The sequence below is a fragment of the Gymnogyps californianus genome, chromosome 17 (genome assembly GCF_018139145.2).
Source record: "Gymnogyps californianus isolate 813 chromosome 17, ASM1813914v2, whole genome shotgun sequence".
NCBI lineage: Eukaryota > Metazoa > Chordata > Aves > Accipitriformes > Cathartidae > Gymnogyps > Gymnogyps californianus.
Genome location: NC_059487.1, coordinates 13,936,673 through 13,952,090, shown reverse-complemented (window position 1 = coordinate 13,952,090; position 15,418 = coordinate 13,936,673). Strand labels below are relative to the sequence as shown.

Below are 15,418 nucleotides of genomic sequence, written 5' to 3'. Positions count from 1 at the left end.
TTCGGTTTCCGTGAGGGGGGTCCGGGGGCGGTCAGTTCCCCTCAGGATCCTGGCGCCATCACCCTCACTCAACGAATGGCGGCCCACGGAGGGGGACACGACACGACACGACACACGACATACACGACACGGCACCCCCCCCCGCCCTGTGATTCCCCCCCAGCCGGCGGAACGAAGGCCGGGCAGCGGCGGCGGCGCTGGTGCCCTTCTCCCGGGGCCGCCTCAGCTGGGAGGGGGGGGGGGCGGTGCCCCATCGCGACCGTTTAACGGACGTTTAACGGCCCCGCGCCCGCGCTGGTGACGTCGCGCCGCCACGCCGGAAGCATTCCGCTCCCTCTAGCGTGTTTCCGCTTCCGCTGGCGTGCCTTCCTTTCCGCCGCGGCACACGCGAGGTAGGAGCGGGCTGGCGGCGCTGATCCGGAGGGAACGGCCGGGGCGGCCCGGCCGGCGGCGTGCGGGGGCCGGCGGGGCCCTGGGGGGCGGCGGCGGGGGTGTGGGGTGCTCTCTCCTCGGTTTCCAGGCAGCCGTGAGGCCGGGGGAGGGGTTGGCGTGCTCCAGGCCGGGCCCGCTCCCCGCGGGGCGGGTTGGCTGTAGGGAGCGGGGGTAGGACTCTGCGCAAGCCAGGCCTTGTGGGGACGGCCCGTGAGCCGTGCCTTGGTCCTCTTGTAGGTATTACCGCTTGGTGCCTGTGCCTCAGCGGCAGCCCGAACGAGATGCAGAACGACGCCGGGGAGTTTGTGGACCTCTACGTCCCTCGGAAATGGTGAGCGGTTCTCTTCAGCGGCGAGGGTGCCGGTGGGGATGGCGGGTCTGCAACGCCTGTACCCCGAGGAGCTGGGCCCTTGGCAGTGAACCGGACCAGAGGTCGATACAGTCTATGCAAAAGCAGGGGTTTTTTGTAGTAGCGAATATCGGGGGAGGGGAAATCTGTTTTCTGTCTGTTTCTGTACTTTTAAATACCTTCTGTAAAATATATGAAGGAAAGACTAAAGTTGAAGAGAATATTGTGCATCTTCTGTTGCATAACTGTCAGCCTTGCAGTGGCGGTGGCAGCTCATGTATGGTTCATTTCAGAAGTAAATATGCATGTTTGTAGCGTGCTGGCGTTTCTGTGCTACAAGCTCTTGTAGTGAACCTGTTAAGTAATCACTTGTTGCCTTGATAGCGCATCTTAAGTACAATTTTGAGGTGATAGTAAATGGACAGTGAGAAGCTTTTTGTAAATGTGTGTGTTTAAAAAAAACACTAAAAAATAAAACATTTGTATGCATTCTATTAGATTTAAGTCAAATGTTTTTTACAACCCGTGATTTCTGAGGGTTTGCAACCTGAGTGTCTTGACAGCTGTAATGGCTCCCAATGAAAAAGGCATAGAAACTACATTCTCATGAATTACCTTGATTGCTATATTTTTTGCACTTTAGAAAAGAAAAACTTGATATTCTGTGTGTTTTGAAGGCCTGTGCTGCTGTGTGCACTGTATAGGGGTGAACTGGGCAGATAAAAACCAAAGTGAAGGGAGAGTTGGCAACTTAGCGTGATGCTACCAAGTGAAAGTCACCTTTAAATGTAGTTAAAACTGCATTTTAATTTTCTGAGCACTGAAAGCTTAAACTGTTACTGTCTAAACTTCTTGTGCAGCTTTAATTTGCATGTAGATTTCGTTTTAATAGTTTTCTTCATTGTCACTGTCCATTTCCTTTTGTTTAAATACATCTTGTTATTTTATTCCTTAGCTCGGCTAGCAACCGAATAATTGGTGCCAAGGATCATGCTTCTATTCAGATAAATATTTCTGAGGTAAGTTTCATAACAGAAGTATGTGATGAGAGAGCTACACCTTTAAACTTTCGATAGAAGTTAAGAAATATAACAGCTTGTGATGCATCTCCAGATAATTCACTAGAGACCATGTAAGTGCAGAGCTTGAGGGCTTTCAAACATACAAGTATATTACTATCTTACCCCTGGTTATTTTTCAGCTTATTGGAAAATATTCGTTAGAGGGAATTTCATAAAGCTCTGTACAGTCAGTTCCAGTGCTTAACTGTTTGAGTAAATATAAATTCCTAACTCTAGATATTTAGAGTTATAAATTAGGGAGTTCCTTGTCCTGAAGGAAAGAAGGAGAAGAAATGCTTGTTTCTGGGAGAGTCTTATCTCTTCTACCTTCACCTATTTGTAAGAAAGTACCATTCTTCAGTCTGTCCTTGTACGCCCTGGTTTTTAATTTTTTATTCTTGTTGATCTTCTCTGTGCTTTTTGTAGTTTGTTTAAACTTTAAGAAAGATACAGTTTCTAGAGCAGAACTCTTTTTCTGTTCTACTTTGCTTAACTAAAATGCCATCTTTTGTGTTTTGCTTGAATCATTTCTGTTAATACTTGACACTGCTGCTCTTGATAGGTGACAAATGAGATTGCTCCTGTGTTTTATGTGCAGCGTTATCATTTCATTAACTCAGTGCTTGGGATATTACATGCTTAGAATTTTTCCTGAGGCATGCTGGTTATTTGTATTGGTATTGTACATTTAGTTTTCTTTCTGTAACGTAAGGAATTTATTCTTGTCTAAGTTTAATTTCATCTTCTCACGGTAGCATTATTGCGAATCCCTCCAAGCTTAACGTACATGCTGAATAAACCACAGTAGACCTTGACTCCTGCAGGTTCCTAGTTAATGCATGTGGGCTCCAGTTAATTTAAACTCCTTTTAGCATGCTGGGTTTTTTCCCATTTGTTTATTGGTATTCACCTTGCAGGAATTCTGTGGACACAATGTTTCTATAGCGTATGAGCTATATAGCTTGATTTATTTCTTTTTGAATGGGACACCACAAGACTACATTCCCGTGTTTTTAAACAACTGAGTCTCCTGTGTTATCTCTCTGACGTGAGAATTTTTAAAAATGCTCTGTTTGCGATTTCCTGTAAATGTAAAGGCAAATACTTTTCTTGTTCACCATGTTTCATTCCTTCAGCAATCCCTATTTCTTGTTTTCAAGGGATCAGAGATTAGCAGAACTTGAAAACAAACCCACATGGTATTACAGGGTTCACTACACTGTTTAATTTCATGATTTATGTTGTTCAATCTTTTTTCCTGTTAAATTTCTCAGCAACTGGAGGAAGTGAGACAATGTGTGTCCCTCAACTTGGGCATTTTTCTACCTGTGTAACAAGACTGTCCCCTTCTCCCTTTCACTTCAATTTTCCTTAATACTGACCTTAATGAAAAGAAACGTGAAAAAATTAACAAAGGCAGTAAAATCCACAAGTAACTCAAGCATTTTCTTCTTTTAGCTACCATTTTCTATGGTGTTCTTGTTATGCTGCGTGATCCATTAAATTTTATAGCTGCACTATGTAATAAACTATAAATTTGCTGTGAAAAGATACTCTGTAGTTGTCTTTCTAACTTCAGTATTTGCCTTGCATTTTTGTAGTTTGCAGAAAAATATTTGCAGAATTTAACAAGTAATTTTTATCTTTGGGTGCTTGGCAAGTGTGATGTAAGAGCATAAAATTTTCTAAGAATCTGTGTGGAGTAACTTGCTTGTAATTACAGGTTGACAAGGTAACAGGCAGAGTAAACGGCCAGTTCAAAACATATGCCATTTGTGGAGCAATTCGTAGAATGGTAAGTACTTTCTTGACCTACAAAATGGTTGTGCTTCTTTTTATACTGATTAGTAATTTTTTAGACTTGTGTTTGGCCCTGAAAACACAATGTGCCTTCAGCTCTTTCTAGAGGAAGAGCTTTTGTGGGGATAATGAAGACAGAGTGAACATGTGAACAAATTCACTTGCAAGAATCAGTTTCTTCTGGTTTTTTCCTCAATCCTTTGGTTTGTAGAATTATGTATGTTTATTATTTCTTTTTTTAAATCACTGAAGGATGCAAGTGGATTTTTTTCTTTTAAGAATGTACCAAGCTACTAATATCTGGCTTTTATCTGTTGTTTATGATCATTAGAGATGATGCTACCATAACGTAAATTTGTTAAACATGGTGTGAAGCTTCTTAGAGTTCATCAGAAGTCTGCTTACCTAGAAATGTATCTTGTTAATGCAAGTATACATTTTATCAAGTTAAAACTATTTCTTATCCTAAAGGATGACAAATGGTTTAACAGCTTGTTTTGAAAACACTAATCTGTCCATATGAAATGTAGTGATCTGTGGAAAGCATTGTGCGTTTCACTACCAGCATTATGCTGCAGCTGCCTCTCTTTTTAATGTGTATCAGCAATTATTTGCTCACTTCAGAATCATCTTTTATTTTTTTAAAGGGTGAATCGGATGACTCCATTCTGCGTCTGGCAAAAAATGATGGAATTGTTTCCAAGTACGTATGTTTATCTTATCCTCTAACTCTTGCAGGGGTGACTTCCATACCCAAATCCAACTTTTAGGATGAAAATGTATACACTGTATTTATAGGATGATTACATAGTTGGTCAAAAATATTTACTCGAGCTGTTGAAGCAAACTAGTTTGTAAAAATGTTTGTTTCATTTTCTTCTAGGAACTTCTAACTGAAGAACCTCTGGTATGGAACATCTGATGTAAAATAAACAGTTCAAACCTATATTGTGCTGTGTCTTTTGTTCAAGTCATAAACATCGGTGGATTTATTGTAGCTAGTCTTAAAAGACTTAGAAATGTGTGTCTTCAAAAGATACACAGATTCTGATCATGAATTCTTAAAAGAAACCAGCTTGTAAAGCAGTGCCAGAGTTGAAAATCAAGAATTTCCACTTCACTCTTTGGTTCACTGTCATTTTTCTTTTCCAGATTTAGTAAGTTTTGCAATTGTAGCTCAACTCCTTTTTTGGTCTGTAATAGAACATTTTGCAATGCAGCAATCTAATTCAGCTTGCTGCTTTTTCACTGGAAAAATTACGGGCATTCTTTTGGTTAAGATATGAAAGTTTAGTGGGTTTTCTGCTGATAGAGGCTCACAATATTTGTTCTGCCATTCACACATTCTTTAAGCAAATTATTAAAACTGGAATTCATGGAAAACTGCCTTATTAGAAATACTTCTTGGCATGCTAGCAGATTGATTGCCATGTAAGAGAGACTCTTAAAGTTTTACCTTTTTACTCTTACATAAGACCTTGATGTTGAAAAGCAGGGAAATAATTTAAGGCGAAATAAAGCCGAATATTTGGCAATATTTCAATAAATTACTTAATAGCCCTTTAATAGCTAGATACACTTTCTGCCTGCTGATGTGGGGGAAGGGTTTAGCTATCTTACTAGCAGAACCAAGGGAGGATGCAAGCAGTTTGAATGATACTACAGCTGCTGACATTGCCTCTCTTATCTGTCAGTTCCCTGTCTGGCTAATTGCCATCACTTCGCATTTCTGAGCTAACACACACAGAAGTTTTTATAATGTAAGTGTGAAAGAGTGGCTTCAAGGTTTTACCTGTTGTACTTCAGGTGTTTAGTTTTAATTTGAACTGGTTGGTTTTCTGATAATGTAAAGCTTCTGAAGTAGTTATTGTGAAAGAAAAATATTATTTGTTGGCTCAGACTACACTGATACTCAAACCACAAGCTTTGCTGAGTTATCGTCAGGCATTAACTTCAGATACATCTGGTGTCTTAGAAATAAGGTTGGTTATCCTGCAGGGCTGAGATCATAGATGGACTGTCAAACTGAAGTGTTTAAAAAATATACAATCATCCTGACCTTGCAGTACTATATTCTGACACCTCTGAACTTGCTCCTGCTTTGTGTGCCAGAACACGCCAGAAATACGTTGGTTTCATGGCCTTTTTTTTTCTTTGATCAGCTCTTCATGTTCAGCTTTGGTATTGCATTTAGAAAGTGCTATGCCTAAGGTGTTACAGCTCTCCTAACGAACCTTTGGGATCTCACGTGTCATTCTAGTGGGCCACAGTGCTTTCGGCAGTATTATGACCTTGTTACGTCTTTACAGCGTTAAGCACTGGATTAAATTGCAAAAGCTCTCCACAATCTTTTTTTCCTGTACTGTCGGCAGAAATTGAGAAACTGGATTGCAGTAAGTGCTAAGACAGAAGCAACTGCTGGCACTCAGATACGGGTGTGAGAAAGGGGAAGGGTGTTCAGAGAAGAGCAGACACTTCATATACTTTTGTGTCTTAAAGTGTGTAGTTAAAATCATTGGTGCCTCTATTGGGAAAAGAGACTTCTGATTTACTTTGGCTATGATTCCACAAGGACTTAAAAGCATTATGTCTTTTCTAGTGATATAATTTGTCTCAGATTTTTGTTTTGCAGGAGGGATACAAGAAAAGGCTATATCCTTTCTTCCAGGTGCTGCTTTTGTTTTGGTAGATTTTGTTTGCACACAGCAGGTTTATTTATCAGCTGGTGCTTCTCACTTAAATAGAATGTCGTACATGGTTTTGGTAGTTTTAAAATAGGCCAGCATGATATGACTGGTATTGAAAACTTCCATTGTCAGCTGCATTTTACCAATTTCATAATACCTACAACTACGCACAGGCTGTCCTTCAGATCGTGTGTTTTGATCTGCACGTCCTCAAGAATTACTGAGAGAGGTTATATCCACGTTACACCGTGTTCACGCCTGTGTGATCATCTCTAGGACAATGTTTGCAGTTGTCCGTACTCAAATCTCTGCATAGGCCCTCTCTCAAAGTTTTCTCAAGTGATAGAAACTGTTTTGGTGATGCTTTCCTGTTTATGCTGTAAGCTGTCTCCATGTAGAGCTGGTTACTGTGTGGCTTATTTCTGACTTGTTTGCTGTGGATGCATGTGGGTGTGGGAAACTTAAGCCTCAGACTTCTCTCAGGAGAGCCTGGAATAGGGACGCTATCGCCTCTGAACTAAGAAGGAGGATGGCTGAACTACCCAAGTGTAGTATCTTTCTCCTTATCTGTATTTTTCTTACTTCTCAGACATGTCAAAATGCAGCATATGTCTGTAGAAGATCCTGTCTTGACACCATGGATATCTATTGAACCTAAGCATGGCAAATCAGGCCATGTTAATGTGTGGTTGCAGTGTGGTGTCTTTTTTAATTTGAATCAGTTTGGGTTTTTTCAAATCATTGAGTGAATTAGGATATAGATATAATGAAGTACGTAACTAAACCTTTGTTTCAGAAGCAATTTCAGTAGAGAAAACCAAAATTGGCAGGCTGTTAGCCTTTTTTAGTATAGCTATAAACTAAAACATCTTTGGTTGCACATTCTGTCTTCCCACTGATAACACTTGAATTTACTAGTCCTCCTCCAAGCTGATAGAACTTCTAAAAGATAAACTCCTGGATGTTTCAAGTAAGGGGGAATTCAGCTAAAAAGACGAGAAAAAGGCTTCATGTTGAACTTAATAATACAAAAAGCACACGAGAAAGATACCTTTTAAATACCACAAGCAGGAAAAAAAAATGAACCCACACTTTATTTTTGAGCTATTTTCTTCTGACATCTAAGTCAACCATGAAAGATGCATTAAAAAAAAAAGGGGGGGGGGGCGGGGCGGGGACTTGTTTGTTGTGATTCTCCTGGAAATAATTTATTTTTCCAGCAGATAAATCTCTGAAAACACTTTCTGGAAAGACAAATAGTTTCCAAACTGGAGAGATTTTTGGCTTGGCCTATGTCCAATCCTCATTACTTTCTTTTGTACACAGTAAAAGGAGTTAAGCTTTAATTGGACTTGATGTTTCTTTCTGACACATCTGAAATTAGCTGCTTCTGCCTTGGCATTAGCATAGAACTTTAAATAAGACCAGTAACTGTTTATTGCTGATAAATGCCTAGTTTACCAAAGAGTTTAAATATTGTTGACTTGCTTCTAATCCCCTGGGACTCTGTTCATCCATGTGGATTTCAGTGGAATTCCTCCGTAAGGCGAAGTGAAAAGACAGCTTAAAAGCTCAAGATGAACTTGAGGTCTCTCAGATGTCTTTTTAAGCAATAAAACTGCAATAGCATACAGCTATGCCAAATTTACACTTCTGTATTGATTAAGTATTTAAGAATCATGTAATTTAAAACTTTCTTTGCTTTGTAATACTAATTGTTGCCATTTGTTTTTCAGAATTTTAAAAAATTGAAACAAATTACTTTTTCATTAATTTCTTGTCAAAATAAGCTTATGAAATGTTACAGTGCCATATCCTAAAACCTAGTTCAGTTGGAAATGGATTAGTGCTGTGCTAAAGGCTTCCTGAAGTTCACACTGTCTTCACCAGCGAGACTGCTTAGCACATGAGGTCTTATAAATATTTCTGCAGAATCCTAAAAAGGGAAGACATGTGTCCCTTTAAAAGTCAATTTTGAGATGCATTTTCTAGTATTGTGATGTAAAATGTTCTTTGTTTGCCTGGGACAGGAATAGTTCAGATCTTCTAGAGCCATGAAAGGGAATGAACTGTACTTGTACTGTACAAGATGGACAGAGTTGCCCTTACATGGTTACATTGCACCAAGTCATGAAATTCTTTTCTGTTACTTACGAGGACTTGGCAGTGGCATCCTAAAGACATCTGATTTAACTGGGGCTATTTTAGTGTCTTTGGCCAAAATTTTGCTGCTCAGACAAGAGCCGATCTACTCCTTAAAACACCTGTTTTTTTGGTAGGAGCTTGTAGATGTCTCATAATACCGATTTTTCTTTTAAGCCTTGACATTCTTTTAATGAACTACATGGTGTTGAAAAGCTGCTTTAGTCAATCTCGGCTGTAAGGGTGTTGTGATCAGAGGTCCAGAGCTAGGAGGCCACTGCATCTTCTGTTGCTGGGGGCACAGAATTAGCAGCTTTGATAACATCACCCTTGCTTACGAGGTGCCAAACAGGCAAAACACTGCCAAGGCTGGGAGAAGACAAGAGCCAACGTGCTTCCCTGGCATCACTTGTACTTCACTGCAGAAAGGAGCACTGTGACTCAGAAGAGGAATAAAAAAGGCCAGGAGTGTCTTTTGCCTTCATGTATATCCATTACCGCTGCTCTCTGCTTCCTGGCTCAAGCTCCCAAGGAGTGTGTGGAGCAGAGGCTGTCTCACTAGTGCTCGCTACAGAAAGGAAGCTGGGACAGCTTGAGAGAGATATATTTTATTTTCCTAAAGAATGCAGTGATGCTGGAGGCTGCTGAAAGCCTACCTAGAGGACTGAGCTAAGCTGTTACACTAGATTTGGCAGCAATTTTGTTTTTCAGTTGAATGTTAGGGAGAGCTGTCTATTCCCATCTCCTGTTTTGTTTAATTGCTGTCACTCTTAGTGATACACAGAGATAAAAACATCTCTGCTGCAAATATTACTTTGAACAGGTTAAGGGAGGTTTTGATTACAGTTAATTCATTGATGACCATTTGCATTGAGGCATCCCAGGCAAGGCAGCTTCCCCATATGTGTGTTGGACTAATCAGCCATGAAAAAAACCGTAGAAAACTAATTAGGCATTTTTTCCTGCTGGGAAGTACACTATTGTTTAATATTAGCCAGGAGTTCTCCTTGACTAAATCCTCAATAGGAACGGCAGATATTGAGATTTTAAGAATTAAGAACAATTAGTAAGGTCAATGTGGGGTTTTTTAAAATGTATTATGATGAAAAAGGTATTATTTTATCATCTATTCTCAGATAGCTGATAGCAAGTAAAACAAATGTGGCCAGGCTGAAGCAAGCATATTATTCTGCAGCATACATACCTGAGCTTTAGTCTGTTAATAAATCCTGTTCTGTGGTTTCTTTCTACTGGACTGGGACTGTGAAGAAAAGCAGATACATTCCTCTTCTGCTGAGGATTCGGGACCCTCAGTTTGGGAGCAGAGTGGTACCTGATTTTTGCAGTCCTGTGGCGGGTTGACCATGGCCGGCTGCCAGGCGCCCACCCAGCAGCTCCCATCCTCCCCCTCCTCAACAGGACAGAAAATAAGATGGAAAACCTCGTGGGTAAAGGCAGGAAGATCACTTACCAATTGCCATCATGGACAAAACAGGAATATTAATTTATTGCTAATTAAAACGGAGTTGGATGGTGAGAAACCCCTACCACCCCCTTTTCCTAGGCTCAGCTTCAGGGGAACACCCACTCTGGTGCCCGGAGCATCCCGTCCTTCCCCAGCACCAGTGCTCGCAGAGCTGTCTGTCACAATTTTTTTTTTTTACCTCACCCATTTTGCCCATTCTTACACATGTTTTCCCAGCCATGCCCCCAGCATTGCTGAGGGGCTCAGCTGAGCCCTGTGGTGGGGCAGCTGGAGCCGGCCGGAACCGGCTGTGTCCGGCATGAGGCGGCCCTGCTTCTCCTCACAGAGACCCTCCTGCCGACACCTGGGCACCCACACCCGGCACAACTCTCATCCCGACCAAAATGTAGTTAAAATAAAAACCTTTGGTGCCACAACTGGTGATGGGCTTCAGCAATGCCTCGTTTTTGTGTTGTGCTTCTCCTGCGGCAGATCTCCACCAGCTTTATGGGGACATACGTATATTTATCCGTGTTTCGCACCTGGGAAAGCGATAGCGCTCTGAAAGTGAGGTATGGCCATCCGTCAGACATCTGATAGCACCAGGATTAAAATGCAGATCTTGGGAGCCCCAGAGCTGTACATATATTATCTGCTAACCCACAGCAGATGTTCTTCTGAGAGGATGGAGGACGATCCTTGCGCAGGGAGGCCAGGCTTGCTGGGTGTCGATTGGGGATTATTGCAGGGATGGAAGTAAAAGTCACGCTTGGCATTTTGATGAGCCGACTGTAAGCTGTGCACTAGGACATGCCACATACATCAAAATTAAGCTGTTGCTTATCTGGCTGTAAATGCAATAATCTTTTCACTGCTTTCATAGGGTACCAGAGTCCTGAGAAGCACCTTGATCCATCTATTGATGCATACCAAAAGGCGATGCACTGGCATCCTGATGTGAAGTTACTCAGACTGTCGCCCATTCTTATGAGTTGCAGTGCCTGTCAGGTAAGTAAGGTTGAGCAAAAATGCTAAGATACTGCGTGTTTTATTTCACAAAACAATGTTTTCATAAAGTGTTTAGCACAACTTTACATGGGTTTGCTCATTGAGCTGGGAAATGTGATAGTTCATGCTCTAGGCAAAGTGTTTCAAATGTCTGAGGTTGAATAAAAATAGCACTTCAAAATAAATTGAGTAGTGCACTGGGGAGGTGGCAGAGATCATTACTTGCAGCTTGTCCCTGGTTCATTTAGTTCTTTCCTCTACAAGGGCTAGAAAGGCTGGGGATTTAATTCTCCCTTTGACTAGTTTGAGGCTAAAAGAAAGGGATTTACACACCTGATTTCTGTTCTTGCCAATGGAGCCATGCTTACAGCGAACTCCCTCTGCATTCCTGGGAAAATGGGGTCATTTGTGCCAGATCACTCAGCCAAGCACATGAGCCGGATCTGTGACTGTACAGCCCACAAGCCAGCTGTGCTGAGGAAATAACGACCTTAAAAAGTCAACGCTGCAGTTAAGTTCAGTGTCTGCTGATGGGTCACTTTTGCTGCTGTCTTGTGTCTGCTCTCAAGTGCTTGGAACAATCATCCCAGAGTTCAGTACATCAGCTGGTAATCTCAAACTTGGAAGATTTTCCAGACAGACTGACCAAAATCTGAGGATCTAAGACTGCCTGTACCACAAAATAAGTAAATAAAAAGAAGCTAATCCCAGATGGTGCTGATTAAAACATGAACTACAAAAGGCAGATTAAGGAAGCAGCTTTCAGGCTGCAAAGTATATTACCTGAGAGGGAGCTTGATCATTGTAGCACAGAGCTCATATTTCTGGAAACCCAGCACATCTTGACACAGCACTGCCTTTGGAGAGCCTGCATCCTCCTGCAGAAGATAATGGCGCCAAAGCTTTGGGTCTTTTGATCACAGAGGGGATTGATGTCTCAGCAGTCACCTTCTTGCCAAGTGGTACAAGTGTGAGCACATTAGGCACAAACCCTTTCAGGGTAAAGGGAAGCAATTTTATAAGATTTTTCTGACTTTCTCCCACATGCTGCACTTGTCTAGGTAACAGGAGGCTTAGCAGGTGTGGGACATGTGGCAGAGTACCTGCCTGCCACTGACACTGTGGCCAGCGTTCACTTCTGATCTCGGCTACTGAATGGTTGATATCAGACCTGGTTTGGTCTTAAGGCCCCAGATGCAGATTTCTTATTTTCCAAAATGTATTGTTTGTCACATATCTCTGCGGGTTTTCTTTTTCAAGCTGGTTTGAGAGTATCCTGACAGCAGAGTTAATCCTTGCCTCAGCTGGAACCAGTGCTGATTCACTGCCGTAAGTCTTAATTCCCTGAAAACTTTAAATATTCAGGAGAGTCTCATACACATATATGTATAGCAGCTTTCCATGCGGTTATGTAAAAATCTTAAACTATGTCACCTCATCAGATATCTTGTGGCTCATGTCTGTTCTGTTACTCAACCCTCATTGATCTCAGTGCCTTTAAAAAAAAAAAGAAAGAAAGAAAAAAAGTGCCGTTTGTTTCTGCTGAGCAGAGAGCTGTTCCTGGCATGCTTCCCATGAAGTGTGCATCACAGGCATTCAGAAAAACTAGAGCACTGGGGCCAAGGCTCAGGAGACCTAGTTTCTACTTCTGACAGTGATGTTTGTTTTGAGCAAGACCTGTCGACTGCTACATCCTATACTAGAATTTACCCATCTCTAAAATGAAAGTGAAGAAAAAAGTAGAAGCTTTGAATCAATGCGAGGAGTACTCAGAAAATGCAACATGAGGTGGCACAGTTCTTTAAATAACTGTTATACAAGGAATATATACTTTAAAGATCTGCAGTAAACTCAGTAGAGTTGAGCCAGAGGCAGGTGTCCTAATTTACTCTTTTAACCCCTGGTTTTATCCTCTATTCAGCAGGGAAATTTTACACCACAAATTTTCTGGACATGCAAATAGAATAATCCAGGTATCTCTTTTCTCCTTTTGAATCCAGTACCATTTATGGGGGTAGGACCGTTTGAGCATTTTTTCCTCCTTTAGGGGGTGGGTAATGAGAGGGAGGGTCATGTCAAAGTTGACTGCTGGAAAGAGTGACTCTGATTTACAGTGCTCTGCAGCTTGAGATAATGCCTCTGGTATTTGGAGACTCCAAAATGCAAAAAGCAATGCTCACGGGGAGCCTGCTCTCAGTCACCCATTTCTTTTATCAGTAGCTGCGGCCCAGAGTCATGAATGGCACAAAGGACTGATCATTGTACAATCCACTGCCACTCCAAGGCACACAGTTGTAGCTGCCATGTTTGCTCCTACTGCTCTGGCCCAGTCTAAAGACTTCTTGGATCTCTGAGGTCAACGGAGCCTTTAATGCAAATTCGTAGGATGCCATTAGACTTAGATTCCCATAGTCATGAATTTGCAAAAGACAAAGCTACACCGAACACTCTCCAGAAGTGCTCAGAGCTGGGAACAGAACAAACCAAGAGAAATTCCAGCAAAGGGGGTGGTAACTGATTCTAGCTCCAGATAACAATTGTTATCAGAGAAGCTCATAAATCCACCCAATTTAAACAGAGTGTCAGGCAGCATCCCGTTCTGCATTGTGTGTCGCCTCAAGGGATCTACATCTGCTTGTTCTGATCAACGACTTCCCTTGTATCTTTCAGGTTCCCAAAAGTCACTGCTTCCTGGAAAATGTTTGTGGGGGTCCTAGTTCTGAGTGTCAGTGTGGCCTTAGGGAGAAGGAGCAGACCGTGTTACTGTTCCAATAAACAGACCCAAACTACTGTTTGGCTGTCACTCGAGTGGCTGGGAAATGTGCTAATGAGTAAAACAACATATATTGGCAAAAACAACATGCCAGAAGTATGGAGATTGTTTAAATGTTGACTTTGGGATCTGATTTTCTAATCCGAAGTGTCTGTTGGAGTACAAAAAGGCTCCATTAAGAAACAATGCCAGTGTCTCTCCTGGGACTTGTAATTAGACACCTAATAGCCCCGTTCTCCTTGAAGCATGAACGCATGGATAGCATCACCTTCGCTGCGTCACTGTCACCCTTTTGGTGTCATCACTGCAGTTGCAGAGCTACCCTGCGTCTTGGCAGATGAAGATTACTTGAGGAGGACATGAGACCACACCATGGTAATCTTAACTCTGGTTTTGCCTCAAGCATTTGTTTTTAGGTACTATGGCTTAATAAAAACAAGGCAGACCTTTGGGAGAAAACTTACAGTTACTGTTTGGAAAAAAACCCTACAGCTTTGTTACAGAAAACTATGGATTTGTTGTTAAAGAATGATGTAGATGTGAGAAGATGAGCATCCCTGGCAAGTAGTTGGTCCCAAGTACAGCGTTAGGCTGACTCTCATGTGCTCCAAGTGATTTCTCAACAACTCCTTCCTACTACATGAAAAAAAAAAAATTGTATTATGGTTAGCCATCCTTTTAGGGATATGCTGCAACAATTATTAGGAGCGAAAGGGAGTCATGACCTTGCTATTATTCTAGCAACTCTATTAGGGGAAAATCTGTGGATTTATTTCAGCCACATTTGTCTCTTCCAGCAAACAGTTCTGGTTTTTTGGAACTGAAGTTTCCAATACGCCCAAAAGAGCATAAGGGGATTTTGCCTCCGCTATCATGACTTTTGAATGACCTCGCAGAACAAGGACTAGATGATGAAGTGACCTCATAAAATACTCTTTTAGGAAAACACCATGTCATACACTGCTGGGATGAATTGTCCACAACAGGATGCTGGGAATAACTCTGACATTTTGGATTAACCTATAAAACAAGACTCTGGACTCACTCCACAAAGTGGAGAAAGAGGTATGAACCTGTAGGACTTGGTGTCGATCAAGCAGATGCATCAAATCTCTATGGCAGCCTGCAGCGTGAGTGAGGGTATGGAGAGGGAAAGGTTGTTTCTTCTGCCATATGAAACTGTTCAGCATCTTGGCTACCTTCACAAGCGTGTAATATCACCTCCCTGACTTCTGTGGTGAGGAAACTTGGCTCACAAAAGCTATGTCCTTCTATATATCCAGGTAACTTCTAAATACGCTGTTTATGCCTAAGTAGAACAGTAGCTGTACTCTGAGACCCAGTGCTGTAACAGCTCTGGCATCAGGGGTGGCACAGTGCAAAGTGGTATTCCCAAAGAACAGCTCCAGGGAGCAGCTTTTAGGGGAAGAAATTGGTAAAATGAGAAAATAGTGACACAATCCTCTTTTTTTTTACTGTTGTAAATCATTGAAAGAAAGGAGCAGATGAAAATGTTTTGTGTTTAGTGAAAGGTGAATACAGGTTGGGCAGCAAGCTCTTCTTACTGTCCTGAAACAAGCTGCTTACCTAAATGCTGAGCCTGTGATCTTGCTTTAAAAACCATCCCAATACAGTGTCACACAGTATGGAAGAGACAGTACGGTGATATGCATTCCTTCCTGCACTGTTTTGAAATGCATT

The 15,418-nt window shown here is 41.8% G+C and overlaps 1 protein-coding gene across 1 annotated transcript; it reads left to right on the top strand.

Moving 5' to 3' along the window:
* Positions 1–669: 669 nt before the first annotated feature.
* Positions 670–4,588, top strand: RPS21 (ribosomal protein S21). Its single transcript, XM_050907309.1, has 5 exons — positions 670–763; positions 1,737–1,800; positions 3,566–3,637; positions 4,290–4,345; positions 4,526–4,588. The coding sequence occupies exons 1-5, from the start codon at positions 714–716 to the stop codon at positions 4,533–4,535; spliced, it is 252 nt and encodes an 83-aa protein (XP_050763266.1). The 5' UTR covers positions 670–713; the 3' UTR covers positions 4,536–4,588.
* The last annotated feature ends 10,830 nt before the right edge of the window (positions 4,589–15,418 follow it).

What these genes read in the sequence shown, in the direction of transcription:
- RPS21 (XM_050907309.1), top strand. Translation starts at nt 714, where the DNA reads ATGCAGAACGACGCCGGGGAGTTTGTGGACCTCTACGTCCCTCGGAAA. An exon ending in CTCTACGTCCCTCGGAAATG is followed by an intron (nt 764 to 1,736) that starts GTGAGCGGTTCT and finishes TTTATTCCTTAG; the next exon opens with CTCGGCTAGCAACCGAATAA. An exon ending in TTCAGATAAATATTTCTGAG is followed by an intron (nt 1,801 to 3,565) that starts GTAAGTTTCATA and finishes TTGTAATTACAG; the next exon opens with GTTGACAAGGTAACAGGCAG.